The sequence below is a fragment of the Furipterus horrens genome, unplaced genomic scaffold (assembly GCF_987537825.1).
Source record: "Furipterus horrens unplaced genomic scaffold, mFurHor1.1.pri manual_scaffold_5, whole genome shotgun sequence".
Classification (NCBI taxonomy): domain Eukaryota; kingdom Metazoa; phylum Chordata; class Mammalia; order Chiroptera; family Furipteridae; genus Furipterus; species Furipterus horrens.
Window position 1 is genome coordinate 35,102,366 of NW_028327175.1, and position 25,053 is coordinate 35,127,418.

The following is a 25,053-nucleotide window of genomic DNA, read 5'->3' on the forward strand; positions in this document are numbered from 1 at the left end:
AGTTAAATCCCATTTCTCTTGCCTTGATGATTATTCTGAAAATTTTATTACAAATTTGCTAATCAACCTGCAAAGGTAATTAATACAAGAACCATTGAATTATTTAACACAAATCTCTTGCTCCAAATTTACACGCTCTTTTGGCTGCAATTTATTTCTCTTTGTTCTTACAGTGTATCAGTGCTATTGCTTCACACAGTCGGGGCCTGATGTACCCACAGTCACCACCTTCTAGTCTTCCTCCTTGCTTCTCAGATCTGCCACCTGGAATTCCCCTTCTTCAAAATTTCCTCTAATAGAGTTCTCCTTGGTTTCTCAGCTTCATTTAGATTTGGTCTCCAAGTATTCCTCAATTTTCTGCTGGCTCATCAACATATTTTAAAGGGTTTCAGATATTTTATCTTGTATTTTTGGCTGTTATCAGCAGGAGGACTGACTGGTTACTTGTCTGCTAGTTGCCGGAAATAGAAGAAACTGCATGTTTGGAGCACATCTTCTCCACCAGACGCTGAATGCCAGGGTGGCTGTGCTCTTTACTTGCACTATAACAGGTTGTTAATGTGGAACTGTTTTACTCTGAATTTTAGCTGAGGTTCCAAGGCAACAGGTGCCTACTACATCCAAGTCCCACAGTGAGATTCCAGGTGACCAAGGCTGCAAAGCCAGTGTCAGGGATGAGAGACACTCAGGCTGGGAGAAGGGTTTCCTTAGAGGGGCTGTGCTGTGAATCCCATGCTGCCACCTGCACCAGGAGAGGAGTGGGGCACTTCTCTCTTCGCCTTATACCCAGTGATAGGGGCTTCATGAGAACCCTTCGAGGGCCTGCCATCTGCCTCCTGGAGCTTGTGGGGACGCTAAAGGCTGGTGTCTCTCTACACTCAGGAAATCCAAGGGGCAAAGGCTGCACTTGGAACTCCTGGCAGGCAGTAGGACTGAGTGTGGGAAATACCATGTGCGAACCGGGTGGGTCAAAGTGCATATTTTCTGAAGAGCAGGTGGGCCACATACCAAAAGATTGGCCTTGGATGTCTCAAATCCTCTCAGGAGGTGCCTGTAGGCTTGAGAAGAGGCTGGAGGCACCATCAGACATCTGGGGCTAAGGAAGGAAGCACAAGGAACCAGCTGGAGAGAATGGATTGTCTGAGTTGGCCAACAGCAGCAGACAGACTCCCAGGTATATGGTCTCTCAGGAAACCATGAAAGCACCCAAGAGCCCCCAGATCCTGGCCAAGCAGTATGTGCCAAGGCCCAGTGGTGCCAGTTGCATGGAACCCCTCCCAATTCTCCTCTCTCCCATGCTGCTGCTCAGCCTGCTTGGGGCTCAGTGACTGGAAGATACCAAATAGAGACGTCAAAGCTGTTTTCTGTTGACCTGCATTCTGTCTCCTTCCTGTGTCCTGGGGGTGGATGAATGAAAGAATGAACAGAGGACCTGCTTCTTCTCTTGGGCAGGTTTATCATTAAGAGGTGGTAAGAAAAATGAAAATGACATATAAAATGATCAAGAGAGATCTTTCCACACAACTGCAGGGACCTCCTGGGACCCTGGGGCCAGAGAGGCAGGTGGCCACACGATGGTCACCATGACTTTGATGTAGAATTGGCTCTCAGTCCTGAATAGTTCAAAGCTATTGTGTCTTTGCTGTAAATGCCTCCGGGTAAGCTGTCGTCTGGAGGTGGCTCTGGCAGGAGCAACCCACATCCATCCTGTGAGAAGAAACTCACTGAACGTCCAAAAGAGAAGAGGCTGGTCCCAAACCCCTGGCCACACCACAGGGCCATCTCAGTCTGCTCCGGCTACTTTAACAAGAGACCACAGGTGGGCAGCTTCAACTCATTCTGGACATCCGAGACCAGGGTGCCGGCAGATTCAGTTTGCGGGGATGGCTCTTCCGCTGGTCTGCAGACGCCTTCTCGCTGAATCCTCACGTGGCCTTTCCTCAGCCCCACCACAGGGAGAGATGGAGGGAGGTCTGGCATCTCTTCTTTTAAGAACACCAGTCCCATCAGATCAGCGCCCCACCCTGTACCTTCATTTAACTACCTCCTTAGAGGCCCCGTCCCCAAGGACCGCCACCCTGGGGGTCAGGGCTTCAATATGTCCATAACAGGGCTCACAAGGGAAGGATGACTCCTCGGTGAAGGCTGCAAACTGGTACAATTTAGCTTAATAATTATATTCTCTTCAGTCCTGGGTTATAAGATCATTAAGGGTCTCAAGGGGCATTTCACTTCTGACGCCTAATGAACATGGCACCCACGTGGAGGCCCCAGGACACACACTCATGATTCGAGGACTTCTGGACCTGCCTGCCCATGGTCTGGGTGACCATCCAGCACAGGTGCTGAGGAGACCAGGGCCAACCACACAGAGCCCCAGGACAGGAAAGTGTGGAACTGAGTGCCAGGGGCTGAGCACAAAGACTCAAAGGGACAGGAGGCCCAGTTTCCATCACAGGGTACATGAAGAATGTGGTGGGGCACGATGTGAAGAATCTCCGAGTTTTCTAATCTTTCCCTTCTCAGTTGTGTTTCCTGAGATCGGTCCCCTCTCCCTGGCACTTTGCTCCAGGGTATCAGGAGCACACATCTGTTACCCCCATCAACACTCCCATCTGTGTGACTCACTGGGGATACCGTCCGTGTGCCAGGCCTGCATGAACATTGGCCCTCTGTCATCCGTGCATGCTGCTTCTCCTTGCCAGGCGCTGTCCATAGACCCAATGAGTCTCCAAGATGAGTGGGAGCTCAGGCCTAACCGACCATTCAGCCTAAGTGAGGGAGCGAGGGGCTTCTTGGACCTACACATGCTGGGGTCACACGTCCTAGAAGGAACCAGCTCCACTCCAGCCCCACCTCAGGGGTCCTTCATGCTTCTCCTCTGCCTGCCTTCCCCAACAACATCCCTCTTGTGAGTGGTGAGATTTACTAGTGGAAAACTCCACTCTTGGGTACAAGCAGAGGGTTTATAACTCACAAGCCCCAGCCCTTTGCTCTATGCAAAAACCTAATAAATAAAATAAAATAATCCCACTGTCTTTTTAAAAATTCATGAAAGTCACCACTAAAATAAACATTACTGGAAATTTTCAGGCCATTGTTATGAAGCTGAAACTTTCCAGCTCACGTCCTTCCCAAAGGTGACTTTTTATAGAGGCTGTAATGAAATTAATTCGTTCATTTCTGAGTCAGGAAGCACAGATTAAGATCCAATTTTTATAGCTTGACTTTTTTTCTAACTACACAGTGGAAATGAATTCAGGAAAGTACTTTGAATTTCCTCTAAAATGCACAACTTCGGAATCCTTGAGAAAAAAGGTGGTAGAGAAACGGGTTTGTTATTCCACTCAGTGGTGACAGTCACAATGCTCCCATGGTGTGTCGAGCCTTGCAGCCTGGCCAGCCTCAGCAGAGCATGAAGTCAGCCTCACAGGCTCAGGCAGTGGGAGCCCTGCACCAGGGGGAAATGTGGAGTCAGTGGCAAGATGCTTTTGGTTAAAACTAGGCATGCGATGGACACCTGGACAGTCATCTGAACTCCTGAAAACAGCAGAGTCTTTCCGAGACTGCCAACCTTGGCCCTGGCTGGGCACAGCTGGACCAGTCCAGAGAGGAAGGGATGGGTCCCCTCCAAATCTCCCAGCCAGGACGTGTGGTCTTCGTGGGTATGTCAGTGGGAGGAGAGTGAACTGACAGCCCCATCGGGAGGCCCCAGACCTGGCCAGAACTGTCCAAACTGCCCAGGAGCTCCAACTATAAAATGGGTGCTTCACAGAGGCAAGCCTGGTGGCCCCTGCAATGGTGCTCTATCATTTTGTGTGACTTTCTCAACTTTATCACATCACGGCCGACCTGGAAAAGCACAGGCATCCTGCACAATGTGATAATGCTTCAGGTCACCGAGTCAACGGACCTCAACACCAGGTGTGGGGTTGGGGCCCCGAGTGAGGGGAGCTTCAGGCGTCAGGACATGGGTGTGTGGCCCCGCAGTATCAGGCCATGCACAGGACCCGGATGCATGAGCGCGTACCTGCTGTACAGGCTCTGTGTCTGAAGGGCCCCCTTGGCCATTCCCTTCAGAAACTCTCTTGGCTTCGTGAACACAGCCCTTCTGACCCAACAGTCAGGGCACAAGAATGCCTGCTTTCTTGGTTCTCAGAGTCATGTCGCTTTTCCTGATGAGACAGAATTCCTTCTGCTCCTTCAGCGTTCCTACAGCAGGCTTCCTTTGCTGTTGGTGGATGCCTCCCTCCACCCCAGCCCACCCTGCCCGCTGAGGGACTGTCCTGCCATTGGCACAGGCGGGGGCAACGTCTGCCCGTGCTCGCTTGTATAAATTACTGTTTGATGTTTGGTTATCACCCTTATGCACAAGGAACTAAGTGACCATTTCAACAATTATTTGACTCATTTGAACTATCTGTCCAGCAACCCCAGCATAACCAGGTTTCCTGGAGTCCCCACAGCAAGATGGCAGCAGCGCTGCTGAGATTTTTCTGGGCTCTTTTACACATTTGAGCTTTTCATATTTATAAAATTAATACATTGCAGTATGAAACTGAAACCCCTGGAAACTAAAACAAAACCCCTGGAACGTCTCCATGGAGATACCTGCTGCTAACACATTCGTGTGTCTGATTCATAGGCTGGGCTGGCCAGGACCTGGGGACGGGGCTGACGAAGCCCCCACTGCAGGGTCACGGGACAATGCCGAGTGTTAATGCCATTTGGGTGCCCTGTCCAGCATCCCCACAGCCAACACCCTTCACAAGGGACATCTAAGGTGCATGGAGACCATCAGGGTCCCCGTAGTGAGCTGTCGCACAAGCCCAAGACAGACTCTCCTCCCTCAAGGGCCACAGGAGGGCCAGTGAGAGGCCTGTGCAGAGCCCCCACTCACATAGGAAAGCTACCACAGCCCTGGTCTACTCACAGCCCCCCGAGGGCCTGGCAGCCAGTGCTGAGCCCACAGAGGGTCAGCAACAACACTCTCTCGACCCCTCTCGGAGGCCCCACTGGCTGGATGACTGCTGATTTTTAATGATAAAAGGAGTGTGATTTAAAACCACTCAAGGGGATGTCATTTTCAGTTTCCAGTTGGAATGCAGAAGCCCAAAGCCAGTCACTCCACCTCACAACAAAACACCGAGTGACCTGCAAGTCTGCAAGTTTTCGTGGACTCATCAGAGACCCAAGGTTCCAGGGCAACCAATGACCCAAAATCTAAGGAAATAAAAGTGCTTCCAGGGACAGACAGGACACAGGCCTGATACGGCGGACACTGGGAAGGAGAACTCAGGCACAACTCAGACATCAGTCTGTATGTGGGCCCAGGACCCAGCGAGAGAACCCGGAACACTGGCACTTACGAAGGTTCAAGATGGGTCCTGTACCCACTGAAGCTGCTTCTCTGGGGACCTCAGGGTGCTCACAGAGAAGAGGGGCCTGGGCAAGAGTTCTGGTGCAGGCCGGGGGAGGGGGTGGCAGCAAGCCCATCACCCTAGGGCCTAGTAAAACCCCCGTGCAGCTGGATAGGAACAGAAAATCCCTCTGCCCCTGGGGAAGGGGTCCGGGGTCCAGGCTACAGCGGGAAGGTACAGACACTGAAGAGGGCCCAATGAGATACAGGAAAACCTCAGTGCAGCTTGCAGAGGGCACCTGCCCCCTCCACCCCCGCCTCCTCCAGGAAGCCTTCCAGCCCACTTGACCCTCTGGTGACCCCTACTGAATTCCCCCAGCCCATGGAACCCACCATTCTCTGTTGTTCTCCAAACCTACTTTTCAGTAAATGTTTTGTGAGCTTGCACCTCCAGCCACTGGAGTCTGGGTGACAGACACCTTTTAACCCAAAGGAAATGTGTGTGCTTTCCTGGGGAGGACTGACTTGGGCTGGGTACTGGGTGAGCTCCAAGCCCAGGCTGCAAAATCTCAGGTCACCATCCCTGCCTAAGGTGCCCACACACAGGAGTGTGGGGTGGACACCGGCAGGTGGCTTCAGGGGACACAGATATGCATGGGGAACTGGGACATCCCAGAGGAGCCCCGGGCATAGCCAACACCTCAGCTGCCAGCACATAGAACCAAGCCCAGCTCAGCACATCCCACAGCCACAGCCTCATGTGCTCGGCCTCCCATGGGGGCAGACGGCCTTCCCACAGAGGGACAACTCAGCGGGGCTCCGGGTCAGCCTCAGAGCAGAGTGGGAACACAGGGGATTGGGCTCCACACAGAGGCTGGGAGGGAACTAAGACCACCCGTGCAGAGTTCTCACACACAGAGCAGGGCTCTCGGAGGCCAGCAGTGGCCAGAGGATTTGGGGCTTCTGCTCCGTGAGAGGAAATGAAGGCAAAGGGGACCCTATGGAGGAGGGATCAGTGTCCAGCTGGAGGGCATGGCAGCCAGAGCTGAGTCCTCAGGAAAGCTGCCTTCCCTCTCCTGGAGGAACAGAGAAAGCTAGCAATGGGCAGAGGCTGAGTCCCACACCAGTCACATCTCCGAGCAAACTGCCCCCACTGGTGTGGCAAGTGGACAGACCTGGTTCCCACCGTCCAGGCCTCGGCCCTCACCTACCGTCCATCCTCCCTGCCGCCCAAGGCATTCTGTTCAGCAGCACGTGGAGGTCGACAGTAGGTGGAACAGAAAACCCTACCATTTGCTGCATCCCCACCCCCCACCCCCTGTTGTCCACATGTATCCACCTGAGACATTTACCTTCCCTGCTCCCAAAGACATATCGTAAGTTCATGATTTTGTAAAAAGTTCACACTTCATTCACTAGGAGTGGCAGTCACAGGTTTTAAAGTTGGTGACAACCACATTTCTTTCTCGGGAGCTGAGCCAGGCCACAGGGACAGCAGCAGGACCAGGGCGTCAGATGTGGGCGAGCACACCAGGCACCAGGACAGGCCAAGCGACCACAGGGAGGCCGGCCACCCAGCCTCACACTGGTCAGCAGCAGAGCACGAAGCACATCCGCCCAGTCCCCTGGAGCCCGGGGTTGTGAGGGAGCCCCAGGGCCCAGGCAGAGAGTGAGGCCAAGAAGGGGAGAACCAGCTCTGCCCTTTCCACCACAGCTGCTCTGGTTCATCAGCAGCATCCAGCGAGTCCTCCTCTAAATAGTCACCCCGGACGAGAGGCACAAACGGGCCCCTCCCGGCAAAGAGGGTGGAACCCAGGTGAGACCCAGCTGGGCGCAGCCGGGCACAGAGGAGAGTCCTACCTTGGAAGAAGCTCTTCACCCTGAGGTAACTGACGCTGAGACGCAACACTGAGAGCTTGTCCAGCTTAGAGACCACATCTGGTGGGAAGGGCAGCAGGCTGGCCAGGTGGTCCAGCTCAGCGTTGAGGCGGTCTCGGTGCCGCTTGGAAGGATTCGACTTCTCAGCCCCCACAGCGGGCTTCCTGTGGGGAAATGACCACAGTCAGATTTGGGTGACTCCACCAGAGGCCATCGGCCACACGGATGGAAACCTGTCCCTGTTTCAAAATGGAGTGCCGCCAGGAAAAAAGTGCTGAAATGAACTAAAACTCACCCATTCCTGAAAACGTACAGGCGAAAAATCGGAAACTGTACCTCTGTGCCTCTATCTCATTACTGGAAGGGAACAAACAGAGAGATGAAGAACAGGCAGCCTCAGAAGGTGGCTCAGTGCAAGCTGTGTGACTCTAGCATGGTTCTTGACCTCTCTGTGCTAACTTTCCCAGAAGTGGGAGAAGGACAGCTGGCCCTAGGCTGCATCTGTTCAGCCGCTTTCAGTAATTCCTCGGTGTCTAAACACACAGCCTTCTTAGGACCTGGATTCCTAGCCCTGCAGTCCGAGTGCAAGTGGCTTCAGCTTCCCTTCTACACGTCAGGGCTGAAAGGGAATGAGGTGAAGGTAAGTAAGGACCTTGAGCACCATGGGTGCTGTCCCGCCCACCCCTCCAAGGCCTGAAGTCAAGGGCTGTGCTGCCGTGCAGGTGGGCAAGGCCCTGGCTGCTTTTCCCCCTGCCCACAACAGACCTGCTCTTCCCTCAGGAGTGTCCCCTGCCCACTCTCCCTGACCCCAGAACTCACCTCTCTCTCCTGACCTTCATGCCCTCCAGGATGACAATCCCCTTCATCTGACCCTATTTCCTACATCACAGAACAGCTTCTCCCACGTGTTCTTCCTCAGTCATCACAGGAAAACTTCTGCCCCGAAAGTGGCAGCCAGAGCACTGGAGCTGCTAGGCGGGGGGCACTGGCTCCAAGGCCTACTGACCCTCCCTGGGCTCCCACTGCCTTTCGGGGCTTGAGTCTCTTTTGTCCAGAAGTTCCTATTTTTCTATTGTGTGTTCACTTGTAAGTCCACTGAAAGCAAGCCTCGAACAATCCGTCCTCTCTGTTCTGTCTACAAAACCAGCCTCCTTGCTGTCTGAGGGCCTTGGCCACAAGAACCACGGCAGAACCTCCAGCCCCAAACCCACAGCACTTCTTTTTTTGGTTGAGATATAATTCATATGACACATAACGAACCGATTTAAAGTGTATAGTTCAGTGGCATTTTGTACGTTCACAGTGTTGTGTGACCACCACCTCTGTCTGGGTCCAAACCACTTTCATCACCCCCAAATCAATCCCAGTTTCTCTCCATTTCCCCTCCTCTCAGCCCAGGAAACTGCCATCTGCTTTCCATCTCCAAGGATTTGCCCATTAGGGACAATGAACATAAATGGAACCATACAGTGTGACATTTTTCTTGTCTGGCTTCCTTCACTCAACATCATGTTTTTAAGAGTCACCTGTGCTGTGGCATTTATCAGATCTTTTTTCCTTTTTGAGGCTGAATAATGTTCCTCCGCATGGATTTACCACATTTGGCTTATCCCCTGGCCATCCCACACACATTTGAGTCACTTCCCCTTGGTGGGTATTGTGAACATACTGCACAGACATTCACGTCCAAGTTTTCACTTGAACACATGTGCTCAGCTCCCTTGGACATAAGCCCAGCAGTGGAGTAGCTGGGTTGATTTGTGATTCTGTGTTTAACTTTTTGAAAAATTGCCAAACTGTTCCCTTGAGGGCCATACCACTTCACATTCCCAGCAGGAGGGACTCAGTTGCTCCACATCTTGCCCACACTTGTGATTTTTCTTCTTATTCTAAGAAACATTCTCACTTGTGTGAAATGGTATCTCAATGTGCTTTGATTTGCATGTCCTTAATGACCAATAATGTTGAGCATCTTTTCATGTGTTTGATAGCCATTTTTGTATCTTCTTTGGAAAAATGTCTATTCAATTCCTTTCCCTACTTTTTAATTGGGTTATTTGTCTTTATTGTTGAGTTGTAGGAGTTCTTTATATATTCTAGATACAAGTCCCAATAATTTTCAAATATTTTCTCCCATATCTTTGGTTATCTTTTCACTTTCTGTGGGTTTTTGTTTTTTTTGTCTTAATGAGGCCCCTTTCCCAAATTTACTCACACCACCAGCCAACACATAAATAGGCAAGAGACTTGGAGATAAACTAAGCAGACTCCAGTGTGGACTGGCACTTGTTGGCCAGAGAAGAGGCCCACCCTGTCGGTGAAAGAGCCCCCAAGTGTCCCCAGAAACAGGGCAACACCAACGGTATGTGAAGAGGAAAGATGCTGGGAAATGGGCAGGAAGCCCTGGCTTAAAACTCACCTCTGTGTAGACCTGGGGGAGCAGTCGCCCACCTGCCTCCCCAGAAAGCACAAGTCTGAGAATGAGCTGAGAGTGACTATTCTCCCACCCCTACCCCCCTAGGACACCTTGGGGGATGGACAATCATCTGCTGAAGAAATGGGCATCCAAAGAGCTAGGCAATCATCACTCTGTTCCTTCCAACATTCTCAGGACACCTGCCTGCCCCCAATGCAGCTCTTCCACCCCACTCCCAGCTCGAGGGACCAGAGCAGGAACCACCCTTCCCACGCCCAGGTGGGTGAGAAGGAATGGGGTAAGGGACACATGAAGGAAGCTCCAATCTCCCAGGGCAAAGACTCAGCAGGAAGCGATGGGCACCAGGGACCCAGAACCATCAACACGGAAACAGTGCAGGAGGGGCCACAGGCAGCTCAGACGGATGGAGAGTGACAAAGGAAGTCTCATGACACCAGAAATATGAAATTCTTAGAATAAATTTAACGAAAGACATCCCAGACACCTAAATCAAAATGATAAAATATTGCTGAGAAGAAACTTTAAGTACCTAAATAACTGAAAAGATATACCACGCTCATAGACTGGAAGACTCGACATTGTTAAGGTGCTAATACTCCCATAAGCTCATCTGTAGGTTGAATGTAATAGCAATTTAAATTCCAACAGGCCTTTCTACAGAAATTAACAAGCTGATTCTAAATTTGCATGGAAATGCAAGGGACCCAGATTAAGAAAGAATGAAGTTGGAGGACTTATTCTATTTATTTTAAGCCTTTTCTAAAGCTACAATATTCAAGATGATTTGGTATTACAGACAAGATAGAAATATAGATCAATGGAACAAAATAGTCTATAAATAGACCCAAATATTTTTGGTCAATTCATTTGACAAAGATACTACTAAAGCAATTCAATAGGGAAAGAAAAGTCTTTTCAATAAATGGTGCTGGTCAACTGGACATCTCTGAAAACAAGTGAACATCAACCCTTACCTCACACAACACTCAAAATTCAACAAAATGGATCAGAGACCTGAATCTACAACCTAGACTCTTAGAACACACACAAAAAAGATCATAAAAGAAAAAAATTGATAAACTGATCTTCATCAAAAGTTAGTCAATGTCTTTCAAAAGATCAAGAGGGAAGTCATAAATAAGAAAAAATATGTTCACAAGCGCTGATATCCAGAACATGTAAAGAAGTGTTATAACTCAGTGAAAAAACAAATAACCCAATAAGATAAGCAAATTATTTAAGCTGACACTTCACCAGAGAAGATGTATGGTTGGCAAATAATCACCTGAAAGGTCCTCAACACCAGTAGTCAATAGGGAAATGCAGGTTGAGAACCACAAAACCAGATGGCTGATGCTAAGGGGACCAGTGTCCCAGGTCCTGGACAGAGTACGGAGGACCCAGGATGCTCGCGCACTGCCACCAAGATATAAACAGTGCAACTGCTTCAGAAACAATTTGGTGGTTTCTTAAGAAGTTAAACACACACCCACTATATGACTCAGCAGTTCCATTCCTAGGTATTTACTCAAGAGAAATGGAAACACACATCCACACAAAGAGCTGCACACTAAATGTCCACAGCAGCTTCAGTCACAAAGGCCCCGAACTGGGACCAGCCCAGCTTTCTGTCTGCCTGTGGATAAATGAACGTGGAATTGGGCAAGACTCCGATGCACAAACCATGGAGAAATCTCAAAGTCGTCCTGTCCAGTTAAAGGAGCCCATCACAACGGCGGGTGATTCCATTTATAGAAACTTCCAGGAAATGCAAACCAGTCTGTAGGGCAGGGCACATCAGAGGTTGCCAGGGACTAGGTATGACAGGGAAAAACTCAGGGCATAACAGGCGTGTCTGTGACCTTGGTTTCAGCAATGCTTTCACAGGTGTTTACACATGTCAAAGCCAATTGAACTGTGCACTTTAAATCTGTGCAGTCCAAGGTACTTCAGTTATAGCCCAATAAAGATGGAAAATGCAGACGACAGAAGTGAATGCTCACCGTTCATTCACCCCAGGGAGATCAAAGTGCCACCCCAGGAGAACAGAGTCACATTGCACCCAGAAGTCCCATGAACCCAACAGCACCAAGGTCTGTGCTCTATACATCCACTCTCTGCATTCAACTCTGAGGAAGCTTTTTAGGCTCAGGTTCTTCCCAGGAGCCGGGTGCCCATAAGTCCAGCCAAATTCTATCTTCTCTGTTCACCCTGTGCTCCATTACTTTCATCACTTACATCTTCCTAGAGAAATATGGGCATTCACAGATGCATCACCCACCACCCACTCCAGAGGGCAGGGCCAGACCATGGCCCCACAGCCCTCTGGCATGGTGAGAAGGCTGGGATCACATCTGGAATGAAGGGATGTAGCTCACAACCAAGGAAGGTTGCGGGCTCAGGTGCCCTGCACTGAAACATCAAAGACAGAAGCTGTCTGGCCCTCAGTTTCCCAGAACACATCCCTGTGGAGATGCTTGACTCACACGCACACACCCAGCTACTCCCCATGAGCTTCTCAAACCACAAGTCTAAAATGCTCAATGCCATAAAGAAACTGAAGAAGATACAAATAAGTGGAAGCATATACCATATTCATGGATAAGAAGAATTACCATAATTCAAATATCCATACTACCCAAAGCAATCTACAGATTCAACACAATTCCTGTCAAAATACCAATGACATATTTCACAGAACCAGAAGAAATATTCCAAAAATTTATATGAAACCACAAAAGACCCAGAACAGCCACAGCAATCTTGAGAAAGAAAAACAAAGTTGAAGGAATCATACTACCTGATATCAAACTATATACTACAGGGCCATAGTAATCAAAACAGCATGGTACTGGCATAAAACAGACACAGAGATCAGTGGAACAGAATAGAGAGCCCAGAAATAAATCCATGCCTTTACAGTTAATTAATATTTGACAAAGGAGACAAGAACTTACAATGGGGTAAAGATAGTCTATTGAATAAATGGTTTTGGGAATATTGGAGCAGTACATGCAAAATATAAAACTGGACCACCTTCTTACACAATACACAGAATAAACTAAAAAATGGATTAAATACTTAAATATTTGACTTGAAACCATAAAAATCCTAGAAGAAAACGTACGCAGTAAGTATTCAGACATTTTTTGTAGCAATATTTTTTTCTGATATATTTTCTTGGGCAAGGGAAACAAAAGAAAAAATAAATAAATGGGACTACCTCAAACTAAAAAGGTTTTGTACAGCAAAGGAAACCATCTACAAAATGAAAAGACAACCCATTGAATGGGAGAATATATTTGCCAATGATACATCTGATAGGGGGTTAATATCCAAAATCTATAAAGAACTTATACAACTCAACACCAAAAAACCCCCCAAACAATCTATTTTTTTTTTAAATGGGCAAAGGGCCTTGATACACGCTTCTCCAAAGAGAACACATAGATGGCAAATAAACATATGAAAAGATGCTCAATGCCACTAATCATCAGAGAAATGCAAATTAAAACCACAATGAGATATCATCTCACATTTGTCAGAATGGTTATCATTAATAAATCAACAAACAAGTGTTGGCGAGGATGTGGAGAAAGGGGAACCTTCGTGCATTGTTGGTGGGAATGCACATTGGCACAGCCCCTGCGGAAAACAGTATGGACTTAACTAAAATAAATAAATAAAAATGTAAATGCCTTATGACCCAGTGATTCCACTTCTGCGAATATATCCAGAGAAACCTGAAACACTGATATGAAAGAATATATGCACCTCTATGTTCATTGCAGTTTTATTTACAATAGCCAAGATTTGGAAGCAGCCCAAGAGTCCATCAGAAGATAAGGGGATAAAAAAGACCTGGTACATTTACACAATAGAATACTTCTCAGCCATAAAAAGGAAGGAAATCTCACCCTTTGTGATAGCATGGATGGACTTGGAGAACATTATGCTAAATGAAATAGGCCAGTCAGAGAAAGACAAATACCATATTATTTCACTCATATGTGGAATGTAATGAACAAAATGAACTAACAAGCAAAATAGAGACAGACTTATAGATACAGAGCAGGCTGACAGCTGTGGGGGGAAATGTTGAGGGGCTGGGTGGGTTGGCAGAGGGATTGAGCAATGAAGAAAAAAAGAGAAAAAACTAATGGATGCAAACAAGTGTGGTGATTGCTGGGGGTGAGGGGGAAGGGAGTTGGGGAGAGGTGGAGGAGGGTAGAGGGGGATAAATGGTGACGGGTGGAGACTTGACTTGGGGTGGTGAGCACACAATACAGAGTACGGATGATGTGGAATTGTGCACCTGAAACCTGTACAGTTTTGTTAACCGGAGTCCCCCCAATAAGTTCAATAAAAAGGAAACAAATTTTTCAAGATAAATAAATAAATAAATAAAATGCCCAATGCCACTTAAATCGGTGAGGAAAAGAGTGATTATTCAATTAAAGTATTAAGAACAACTGGCGGCCAAAAGGGAAAGAATGAGATGGATTCAGACCCCACTCTTTATACCAGGAAAAATTCTAAGGGCTCAAAATTTTAAATTTTGTTAAGGAATCCATGAGAGATGATCAGAAATATTTGGAAAATTCTCTTATAAATGTGAAGCAGAGAGCTCTCTAATAATGATGTAAAATTAATTAGCCACAAAGAAAATATTAATAAATTTAACTTCATAAAAATTAAATATTTCTGTATGACAGCAAACACCATAAATAAATTAAAACTGGGGAGCCCTGGCAAGTGTGGCTCAGTTGGTTGGAGCCTTATTCCATCGACCAAAAGGTCGCAGGTTCAGTTCCTGGTCAGAGCACATACCAAGGTTTCAGGTTCTATCCCCAGTCAGCGTGCGTATGAGAGGGCAACCAATCAATGTTTATTTCTCACATCAATGTCTCTCTCTCTCTCCCCCTCTCAGCTGAGGATTTAAAAAAAAAAAGAAAAGAAAACTGGGAAAAGGTATTTGAAACACACTCAAGAATTAGTCTCCCTAGTATACAAGTTCCTAAGGATCAAAAAGCACCAAAAATTAACAATTTAATAGAAAAATGAGCAGAGAAAAGGAAATACAATGGCTCCAAAACCTCACCTGTGACAAAAGCACACAGATTACCACATTCTGCACTGTACCGTGTGTCCAGGCTGGGGAGGAGGCACATCTCCAGTGGTGGGCAGTGTGGTGACTTGTCAACGTCACAAACACCCGCATCGTCGACTGAGCAATCCCACCTTAGGCATGCGTGTGCATGTTGGGTCTGGGCCTTGGTTTACCTTCTTACAAGCTAATAACCTGCTACGGCCCCATGGACGCTGGCCCCTCTGCCTTGCCCTCGTCCAGGTGTGAATAGCTCCATTCTACAGCCGCCTTGCCTACAGAACAGGCTGTGCCTGTGCTCCCAGCACCCACACTACCTAAGGCCTGCAGTGTCCAAGGTCACAGTGGCCAAATGACAGACCCAGGTGACAAATCCACTTGTCAAAGTCCAGCCTCATGGGTCTTTGCTGCCTATCCTTGGGGCTAGGGGTGCCACATTCCTGAGAACCTTCCACCAAATCCCGCAGCCACCAGAGGCCAGGAGGGTGGCCTGGGTCACATAAACAATGCTGCAGGTGTGCACCCCCACACACAGCCTAATGCACACACACAGTCACTCAGAGCTGTGTTACACACATGCACACAGAGCTGTAATACACATATGCACACAACTGTATTATATACACAGCTGCCTTGCACACACACAGAGCTGTATTTCACATACACTCAGCACAGCAATATTAAACACACATAGCCACATAGCTGTATTATATACACATACAGCTGTACCTCACACACATACACACACACAGCTGTATTACACACACATAGAGCCCCAGCGGACAGTGGACACCAGCAGGACCCCTGCTGGAGAGGCCAGAGGCAGTCTGTGGGCCTATGGTATGCCACTCCCTGCTGACCACTCAGCAGGGCATCCCCCAAATTCCATTATTCCTGTAGCTGCTGAAGACCTCACACCTCACTGGCTCAGAGCTTCACTGGGCTGGCTATGGGCAGGTAGAGGGACCATGAACAGTGGTAATGTGTCCTGGAGGTGGCGGGGGGCTGGAGCCATGGGGTTCCAGAGCCCCCAGATGGGAAGGATGAGACCCCCTGGTCGCCTTTCATCTGTGGTGAAGCTCTCAAAGGAGTGCTGGGTGCGTCCTCACTGAGCATGAGGTGTCAGAGAGGGGTCAGGTGCTCACCACAGATAGGGGTGATGTCACAGCCCTCTGTGTGGGCTTCTGGCCAAATAAGCATCACTGAGCCCCCAGCTCACCTTCCATCAAAGCAGGAGAGCAGCCGAAGCAGGTTCTCCCATGTCACCACTGAAGGAGGGCAGTGGTGGTCTCCTGCTGCAGGAGCCAGCCAGCCTCCACAAGCCCCTCCATCCCTCAGGGAGGCATGACTGAAACCCCTCCCACTCTCACTTTGTCCCTGAAATTCCCTTTTGCCAATAAAAACACAAACACCTTCCCCCTTCATCGGTAAAAATCAGCAAAAAATAGGTGATACTTTACTGTTTCTGGATGGGCTTCCTTCTTTTCCTCCCTGCGTACATGCACTCCCCTGGCGGGATCATCGTCTTTGGCCCTAAAAAATAAAAGGAGCATCAAGTTGGTCATATTAAAGTGCCCCCAGTGCCTGAATGACTCCCTAAATCACCAAAGGCAGCAATGTCAGCTGAGGTCCCTGTGCCTGGATCAAGGCATCATGCTGTCCTGCCCACACTCCTCGGGTCTCACTCCTCCATTCAAGCAAGATGACCCCCAGCAAGACGACCCCCAGCACTTCCAGCACAAGCCAGCGCTCTTCACGCCTCATCTCACTCAGTACACCACTGGCCAGCATCTCCCCTTCCACGGGCAGCATCACGGTCCCCCAGCCTGGCCCCAGGACCTCCGACATTGCACCCCTCTAGAGAACAGCCCAGTGACCTTGGGCCCGGCTCGAAAAGCTTAGAGCAGACAAACATACTGAGCCTACCATCACATCCCAGAAGCCATTCCACATGGCTCCCCGAGCAGAACACACAGCCAAGTCACAGTGTCAGGGCTCCGTGCAGTCCTGGGACTGTGTGTCCTCTCTCAGTGGCCTTTGTGGTGGGTCTTCTTCCTCTTCCCATCCCCCCTTATGGCCCTGAACTTCTGGGCCAATAGGCTTCCTCTTTTCTGAGTAAAATCTCTCACTTGGGTCCACAGTGCGGGGCTTCCATTTCGGCCACTAATTCACAGCTGCACCAAGCCCAGCTGACCAAACCCACCAGAATCTGAGCAGCGGCCCCTGAGGGGCAGTCCACGAACTGTGTCCTGAGGCTGGTCAGCTCACCAGTCACTTCAGGTTTCTGTGCAGTGAGAATGTCTGTGACCACTCAATGCCAGGTTCAGGGCCAACAGGTGTGGAGAGGAGGCCAGGAGCCCTCACCTGGCCTCAAATGTGTGCAACCTAGAAGAGGAGGCAGACTATAACACACAACTTCCAACCTGTGCAGTAAGTGCCGTGAGAATATTGGAAATGTGTCATGGACCTGCTTTAAATACAAGAAACACAGTTTGAATATAAAGATGTAAGCAGGTAAAGTAAATGGATGGAAAAAGACACACCATGCAAACACTAATCAAAAGAGGCTACAGACAAAATAGGTTTCAAAAAAGGGATTACTAGTGACAAGTAATACTTATAGATGGTTCAGTTTTCCAAGAAGACATAGCAATCCTAAATGTGTATGTACCTAATGATATGTATGCTTCAAAATACATGAAGCAAAAGCTGATAAAACAGAAAAAGATAATTCATCGGAGACTTCAACATTGCTCTCTCAGTAATCAATAGAACAAGTAAGCAAAATCAAAAGGTTATAGAGCATCCAAACAACAACAGACATGAACTAACTGGAACTTACAGAACACTCCACCCCAAAACAGCAGAGTATACATTCACCAAGATAGACTATATCCTGGAAATTAAAACAAATTTAAAAGAATAGAAATTATAAGTATGTTTGCTGTCAACTATGGAATTAAAAACTACAAATATATATCAAAAATGTCCAAATATTTGGAAAGTAACCCATTTCTAAATAAGCATGGGTCAAAGAGAAAGTCTCAAAGGAATTTAAAAACCTTTTGGATTGAATAAAAAATGAATACACCATATCATACTTTGTGGGATATAAGCTGAGCAGTACTTTGATGGAAACTGATAGCATTAAACATTTATATTAGAAAAAATGTCTTAAATAAGTAATCTGGGTTTCTATTTTAACTAATTAGAAGAAAAGAAATACAAATCAAGCAAAAAGATGGAAATAATGAAGAGGAAAAAATAATCAATGACACTTAAACAGAAAAATTAAAAAATCACTAATGCCCTGGCTGGTGTGGCTCAGTGAATTGAGTGCTGGCCTGCGAACCAAAGGGTTGCAGGTTTGATTCCCAGTCAGGGCACATGCCTTGGTTGTGGGCCAGGTCCCCAGTTGGGGGCATATAAGAGGCAACCACACATTGATGTTTCTCTTCCACTCCTTATCCTTCTCTTCCTCTCTCTCTAAAAATAAAGAAAATCTTTTTTAAAAAATCACTAATGCCAAAAGTCAGTTCTTTGAAAAGATCATCAAAATTGATAAACCTCGAGCCAGACTGATCCAGAAACAGAGAGACAAAAATTACCAATACCAGGAATGAAAGAAGGGGCATCACTACAGACCACACATACACCAGAAGGGAAATAAGAGACTGCCGCTATAGACTTAGTTGTGTCTTCCAAAAATTCATGTGTTGAAGCCCTAATCCTCCATTTGACTGTACTGGAGACAGTGCATTTCAGGAGTAATTAAGGTTAAATAGGGTCATGAAGGTGGAGCTCTGACCCAATAGAACTGTTGCCCTGGTAAGAAGAAAAAGAGTTCTCTCCTTACCATGTGAAGAGACCATCTTCAAGCCAAGGAGAGGGTCTCATTGGAAACCAAATCAGCTGGCACCCTGATCTTGGACTCCCAGCCTTCAGAACCATGAGAAATAAATCTCCTATTCCAACAACAACAACAACAATTATTTCACTGGTAAGTTCTATCAATTTAAAGAATAAATTAATACCAATTCTCTGCAACCTCTAGCAAAAAATTGAAAATAAAATTAAAAAATGCCAACTGATTTATAAGTTCAGCATTATTCTGATACCAAAAAGCAGACATTTCAAGAAGAAATAACTACAGGCCATATACTTCATGAAAATATCTAATCCTCAATTAGATATTAGAAAATGGAATCCAGCAATATATAAAGAGGACAATACATCACAAGTGAGATTTATCCAAAGAATTCAAGGTGGCTTCAACAACCAAAAATTCATCAATGTAATTCACTGTATCAATAAACTAAAGAAAAATACATATGATCATCTCAAAATATGCAAAAAAGCTTTTGACAAAAATCCAAATCGTTCATAATAATGAATAATTCTCATCAAACTAAGAGTAAGTAATTAATTTAATTAACCTGAGAAAGGGTATCTAAAAAAGCCTGCAGCCAGTATCACACCCAACAGTGAAAGGTTGATAAAACAAGGCCAGGACACCCTCCATGCCATTTCCATCAAATATCTCATTTGTGCACCAGTCAGGACAAGGAGGTGACAAAAAGAAATGTCATGACACTGGAAAAAGGAGAAACATACTCTGTGTTCACAGACACATGGTTGCACATTCCAACAATTTTACTAAGACAAATCTTATAACCAATAATTGAGTTCAGCAAGGTCACAGGGTAAAGTAAACACAAAAGTACACTGTTATTTCTATAGACTGGCAATGAACAATCTGAATACAGATTTTTAGAAACCAGTATCATTTACAATAGCACCAAAATAAAAATGAAATACTTAGGTATTTCAGGAGGTGTAACTGGGGTCCTAAAGAATAGGTTGGTAAAGGAGGTGATGGGGGAAAAAAATAAGAAATAATAGCAGAAAAATTTCCAAACGTAATGAAAACTGTAAACCTACAAATTCCAGAAGGCCAATGACCCCTAAGCACAAAAAATGTGAAAAAAAATGACATCTGGGCACATCATAAACAAATGCTCATAACCAGCAATAAATAGAATAAGCTTGATGGCCACCAGAGAAACAGTCATTGGGCAGAGAAACAAAGGTGAGAATGACGGCAGATGCCTTGTCAGAAACATGTGCGTGGGAAGACATTGGGACATTGGCCTGAAAGCATGGAGAGAAAAAACACTGAGACCTAGAATTCCACACCCTGTGAAAATACCTTTCAAAAATGAAGGTGAAATAAGGACTTTTTCAGACATACAAAAGCTGAAAGAATTCACTTCCTGCTGACCCACACTGGAAGAAATGTGAAAGGGTGTCCTCAGGCCAAAGGAAACTGATACCAGATGGTAACATGGAACACAAAGCATGGATTTGTTCTTGCTATTAAATATCTTTAAAAGATAATCAACTGTTTAAACACAATGACAACAATGTATCGTGGGGTTTACAACATATGTAGATGTTAAGGGCATGGCACGGACAGTACGAATACCAAGAGGGGAAGCACGCTGGGGAAAGGTTCCCACACTACTTGTGAAGTGATAGAACAGTATTGCCTCCAGGCTCTACATTCACCCTCCTTGCCTGCTCTGCACTCATGGGCTGGACCCTTCAAGCATTTCTGCTTTGAAGTCAGCACGATGTGTCACTGCCAGTAAAGGTACAGGAGGGACATGTAAGAATGAGAGGCTTCAGGTTCTAGGGCTTCCAATTTTTGTTTGTTTCTGCTCACCACTGCCAGAGGCTGGGACTCAGTAAACTTCACCAACCTGGGTGCTTAACGATACCTTTTCCAATGAGGCCTGAACCCAGGTTTGGAGAGGACCCTCCACATCCAAGTGTGCTCCTCCACTTGCTCAGCCCTGGAGAACCCTTTAGGGTCCTCTTTTCATCTCTGCAGTTACTCCACTGTTGTAGCTAATACTTCTTTATATTTAAGTCTCTCACATCATAAAACATTAAGTTAAAAATATAAAAAGCTGATTTTTTTAAAGTGCACATATTTTAGAGATACATACTAAAACACATACAAAAGAAATGATATGTCAGGGACTCACTTCTATAACTGGGAAGGAGAGTGGGGTCTAAATGGAACTGGACCAGCCACTGTGGATAGTTGACCATCTGTGCTGGCTGATGACTAAATTGGGCTCCTTATAAAATTGTGTCCTTTTTTGTAAAACATTTGAAAATACCCATAATAATTTTTAAAGCATTAAAAAGAGAGAAAATGTCCCATAAGAATAGGCATACTGTGGTCAGTTGATTTGCAACAAGGATGCTAAAGTCATTTAATGGGGAAAGGACAGTCTCTTTAACAGATAGTGCTGGGGCAACTGGATATCCACAGGCCAGAGAATGAAGTTGGATCCCTACCTCACACCATATAAAAAAAGTTAACCAAAATTAGTTAAAAGACCAAAGTGTAAAAGTTAAACTATAAAACTCTGGATGAAAATGTAAAGATATATCTTCATGGCCTTAAATTTGGCAACGGATTTTTAGACATGTTACCAAAAGCACAAGTAAGAAAAAAAAAATAGAAAAGATAGACTTCATCAAAATTAAAACTTATGCCTTAAAGAACACTATCAAAAAATAGTAAAAAGACAACCCAAAGAATGGGAGAAAATATTTACCAATCATACAACTGATAAGAGTCTAGTATTCATACTATACAAAGAACTTCTACAGCTCAACAACAAAAAGACAAACAACCCAATTAAAAAATGGGCAAATAACTTGAATAGATATTTTTCCAAAGAAAATGTAGAAATAGCCCACAAACACATGAAAAGATGCTAAATACCATTAGTCACTGGGGAATGTAAATCAAATCCACCATAAGATGCCACGTCATACCCACTGGGATGGCTGTAATCAAATAAATGGAAAATAACAAGTCTTGGTGAGACTGTAGAGAAATCAGGACCCTTGTGCACTCTTAGTGGGAATGTAATATTGTGTAGCTGCTGTGCCGAACAGTGTGACATTTCCTCAAAAAGCTAAACACAGAGTTACCGTATGACCCAGCAACCCTACTCCTTGGTGAATGCCCAAGAGAACTGAAAACATGTTGAAAGAAAACCTGGCATACAAATGCTCAGAGCCGCATCCCACAGGAGCCGGAAAGGGGAAGCAACCCAAATGTCCATCATCTCATGGATGGATAAACAAGATGTGCTCTTTCCACAGACTGGGCTATTACTCAGCCATAAAAGGAATGTTCTGATGCTACAACATGGATGAACCCTGATACTGTGATGCTACATGAAAGAAGGCGGCCACAGAAGGGCACGCATTGACTTCATTGATATGAAATGTCCAGAATAGGCAAATCCATAGAGACAGAAAGTAGACTGATGGTTGCCAGGGGCTGGAGGGAGGAACGAGAAGTGATCACTAAATGAGCACAGAGTTTCCCTTCGGGGTGAAGAAAATATTTTGGAATTAGACAGAGGTGGTAGTTGCACTACTCTGGCAATACACTAAATAAATGCCACTGAAATGTATATACTTCTAAATGGTTAATCTTATGTTATGTGACTTTTACCTCAATAAAATGTATGCTGTGGCCGAGTGGCTCAGGTTATTGAAGTGTCAGCCCATGCACCAAAAGGTCATGAGTTTGATTCTTGGTCAGGGCACATACCTAGGTTTTCATGTTTGACCCCTAGTTGGGGTATGTACAGGAGGCAACCTATTGATGTTTCTCTCTCACATCGATGTCTCTTTCTCCCCTCCCCTTCCTTTCTCTCTAAAAATCAATAAACATATCCTTGGGTGAGGATTTTTAAAAAGGTACAATACAAATTTACATGCAAATATAAATAAAGTTTCCAGAAGGGTAAGATAGAAAGGGTACAGCAGAGAAGGCAACACCTGCAGGGATCTCTGTACTGATGGGGCAGAGGGTGGCGGGGCAGCAGGGGCTTAGAAGTCAACAGCATGATAAAGTTGACGGAGAAGGTGCTGTCAAGGGAACAGGGAGCCTTCAGCCATGGGTTGGGGTGAGTGAGTGGGGATAGGGTCCAGGTGGCCACAGGCTGGAGCAGGAACAGGTAGATGGATGCTTCAGAAGGCCCAGCCTTCCCAGCCTCACCCAATGCCAGGGCCACCCTGCCTGCCCTTCTTTGAGAAGCCAGGTCGGGCCCATGGTGGCTGGATGCCAGTATGCAAGACCCTCCCATTTGAACTACAAGGCCTTTCAATTCAATCAGGAGAATACTGAGCTGCACCCAGGCCCATCCCCAGCCTGGGGGAGAACAGGCCAGGGAGGTTTGCTTGAACCCCAAGATAGGCCAGGCACTGAGTAACCCTCTCAGCCACCCCTCTAAGTCAAAAGTGAAGGGGACAGTTGACCTATACCAGCCCCAGAGATCCCAGCACCAGGAAACGTTGTCCCCAGCACCACCATTCCCCAAATCAGCCTGAGCCTCGGAGCAGGGATGATGTTGGGTGGTGGGACAACAGGGAAGATGAGCAGGGGACCAGGGGACCCTTGGGCACTGCCCCGTCACTCTCCATCCAAAACCCTCCTTCCCACAGCAGGAGCTAAGACAGGATCCTGGCTCCTCCTCATGTGACCCCCTCTCCAGCCTTGCACCCCACCCACACCTGCACAAAGCCACATTCTTCCTCAGTGTCTCCAGCTCAGTGCTCAGTAGGCCCCAAAACTCAGATTATGGCAAAAATATCTGGATGAATATCTCCAGGTACCTCTCTCCACTGGGGGTGTGGAAGCCTCCGTTGATGCCCACCCCACCTTCCCTAGCCACAACCCCAGCTGGGGAACACAGCGTGGAGTCTGATCTGTCCTGAGTTCCTAACCCAGGAATCATAAATATAGGAGGCAGATACTATGCAGTAGCTTCTCTGTTTTGCTAAATATTTGTGCATTCTCCTCAAAAAGATGAAGCCTCCTCAGATTGAACCAACCTCCACAAAGAAACGCCCCTTCAAGGAGGGACGCAGATCCCCGGAGAGGGCCAGCTTCTTTCTCTATCTCAGGGGGCCAGAGACCCTCCCCACTAGGCGCCGTGTGACCCACGTCTGCCCAGGTCCAGAGTCCTCCTGCAGCCATGAGCAGTGCTGGGGCAGGGGCACACTGGGGGCTGGGTGCCACACAGGCCAAGAACAGGTGCCCTGAACCCAACCAGGCATCCTGTGGACCTCCAACCCCCATCAAGCTCTGAGCTGACTATGTCTCAGAGAAATCAGAATTTTTACACAAACTTTCCTCTTATAAGAGGTAAAAGGAATAACTGTCCATTTAAAAAAATACATGTAAGCAAAACACAAACAAAAATTCTCCCCACCCAGCAGCAACCCCCATCCCTCTTTCCATAGGGCACACACCAGTCTGGGACCAAGCCTGGACAGAAACCACACACAGTCTGGGTCCAAACTCCGCCAGTTATTGCCTAAAACTCCTCCATAAAACAGGGGACTTCCGGCCACCTCAGAAGGACCACAGGAGATAGCAGAACCCCCCCACATCAGGGCTGTACCTGCACACCAGTGGGGATGCCTGCACATCACCACTGGATCTCCTCTTCCACCATGACTGACAGGCTCCCACCCAGGCCTGAGGCCCTAGTGACATGGACACCGGGCATAGGCCAGATAGGTTTGAAGGCCTGCCTCTGCCAGAAGCCCCCTGGAGAGTGGTCTTCATGGAGAAGTCCAGTTCACAGCTGTCGAGTGCCCAGAGCCTGGGAACAGACACCCAGGGCACACATAACCAGAGCCTGTGGCTGGTCCCTCAGAAGCCATCTCCCCGTCCCCATGCCCCCAACAATGACACTAACAACTGGAGGCCTGCCTGACGCTTCCAGGAGCAAATACAGTATCTCCAGCCTGTCTTTGGAACCAACCGGGAAACAAAAGGAGGGACCCAAGAGCTGAACTGCTGAAGGTCTCTGACCTCTGAGCCTGATCAGTACCTGCCCCTCCCAATGGGGGTCACTGAGGAAATGCCAGGGTGGGCGGGTCCCTAAGGGTCTGTGCCACTCAAGAAGTATCCACAATCTGGGAATTTTCAGCCACTCAAAACAAGACTTTAGGGGGAAAAAACTTTCTTGGTGCCACTGACTGCAGCCCGGCGAATTCCTGGAACATGGGCCCTTCCGCCCTTCCCAAGTGTGAGAACCAAACCTGGAAGCAGGCGCTGAGCTGTGCCAGGGACCAAGCTGTGCCACAGCGCCTCTGGGAGCCCCCAGCCTGGACTTTTCCACCCCCAGCTGCCCTGGTGAAGGCTCAGGGCGTGGGTTCAAAGCC

The 25,053-nt window shown here is 47.2% G+C and overlaps 1 protein-coding gene across 1 annotated transcript in view; it reads right to left on the reverse strand.

The window, feature by feature from the left end:
* AHRR (aryl hydrocarbon receptor repressor) overlaps positions 1 to 25,053 on the reverse strand; it is an 82,208-nt gene that overhangs the window by 56,693 nt on the left and 462 nt on the right. Inside the window, exons 2-3 of the mRNA XM_090278928.1 lie at positions 16,242 to 16,314; positions 7,220 to 7,401 (exon numbers count right to left, since the gene is read on the reverse strand). Of these exons, the coding sequence (XP_090135054.1) occupies positions 7,220 to 7,401; positions 16,242 to 16,303 (244 nt within the window). The 5' untranslated portion in view covers positions 16,304 to 16,314. The remainder of the gene's footprint in view (positions 1 to 7,219; positions 7,402 to 16,241; positions 16,315 to 25,053) is intronic.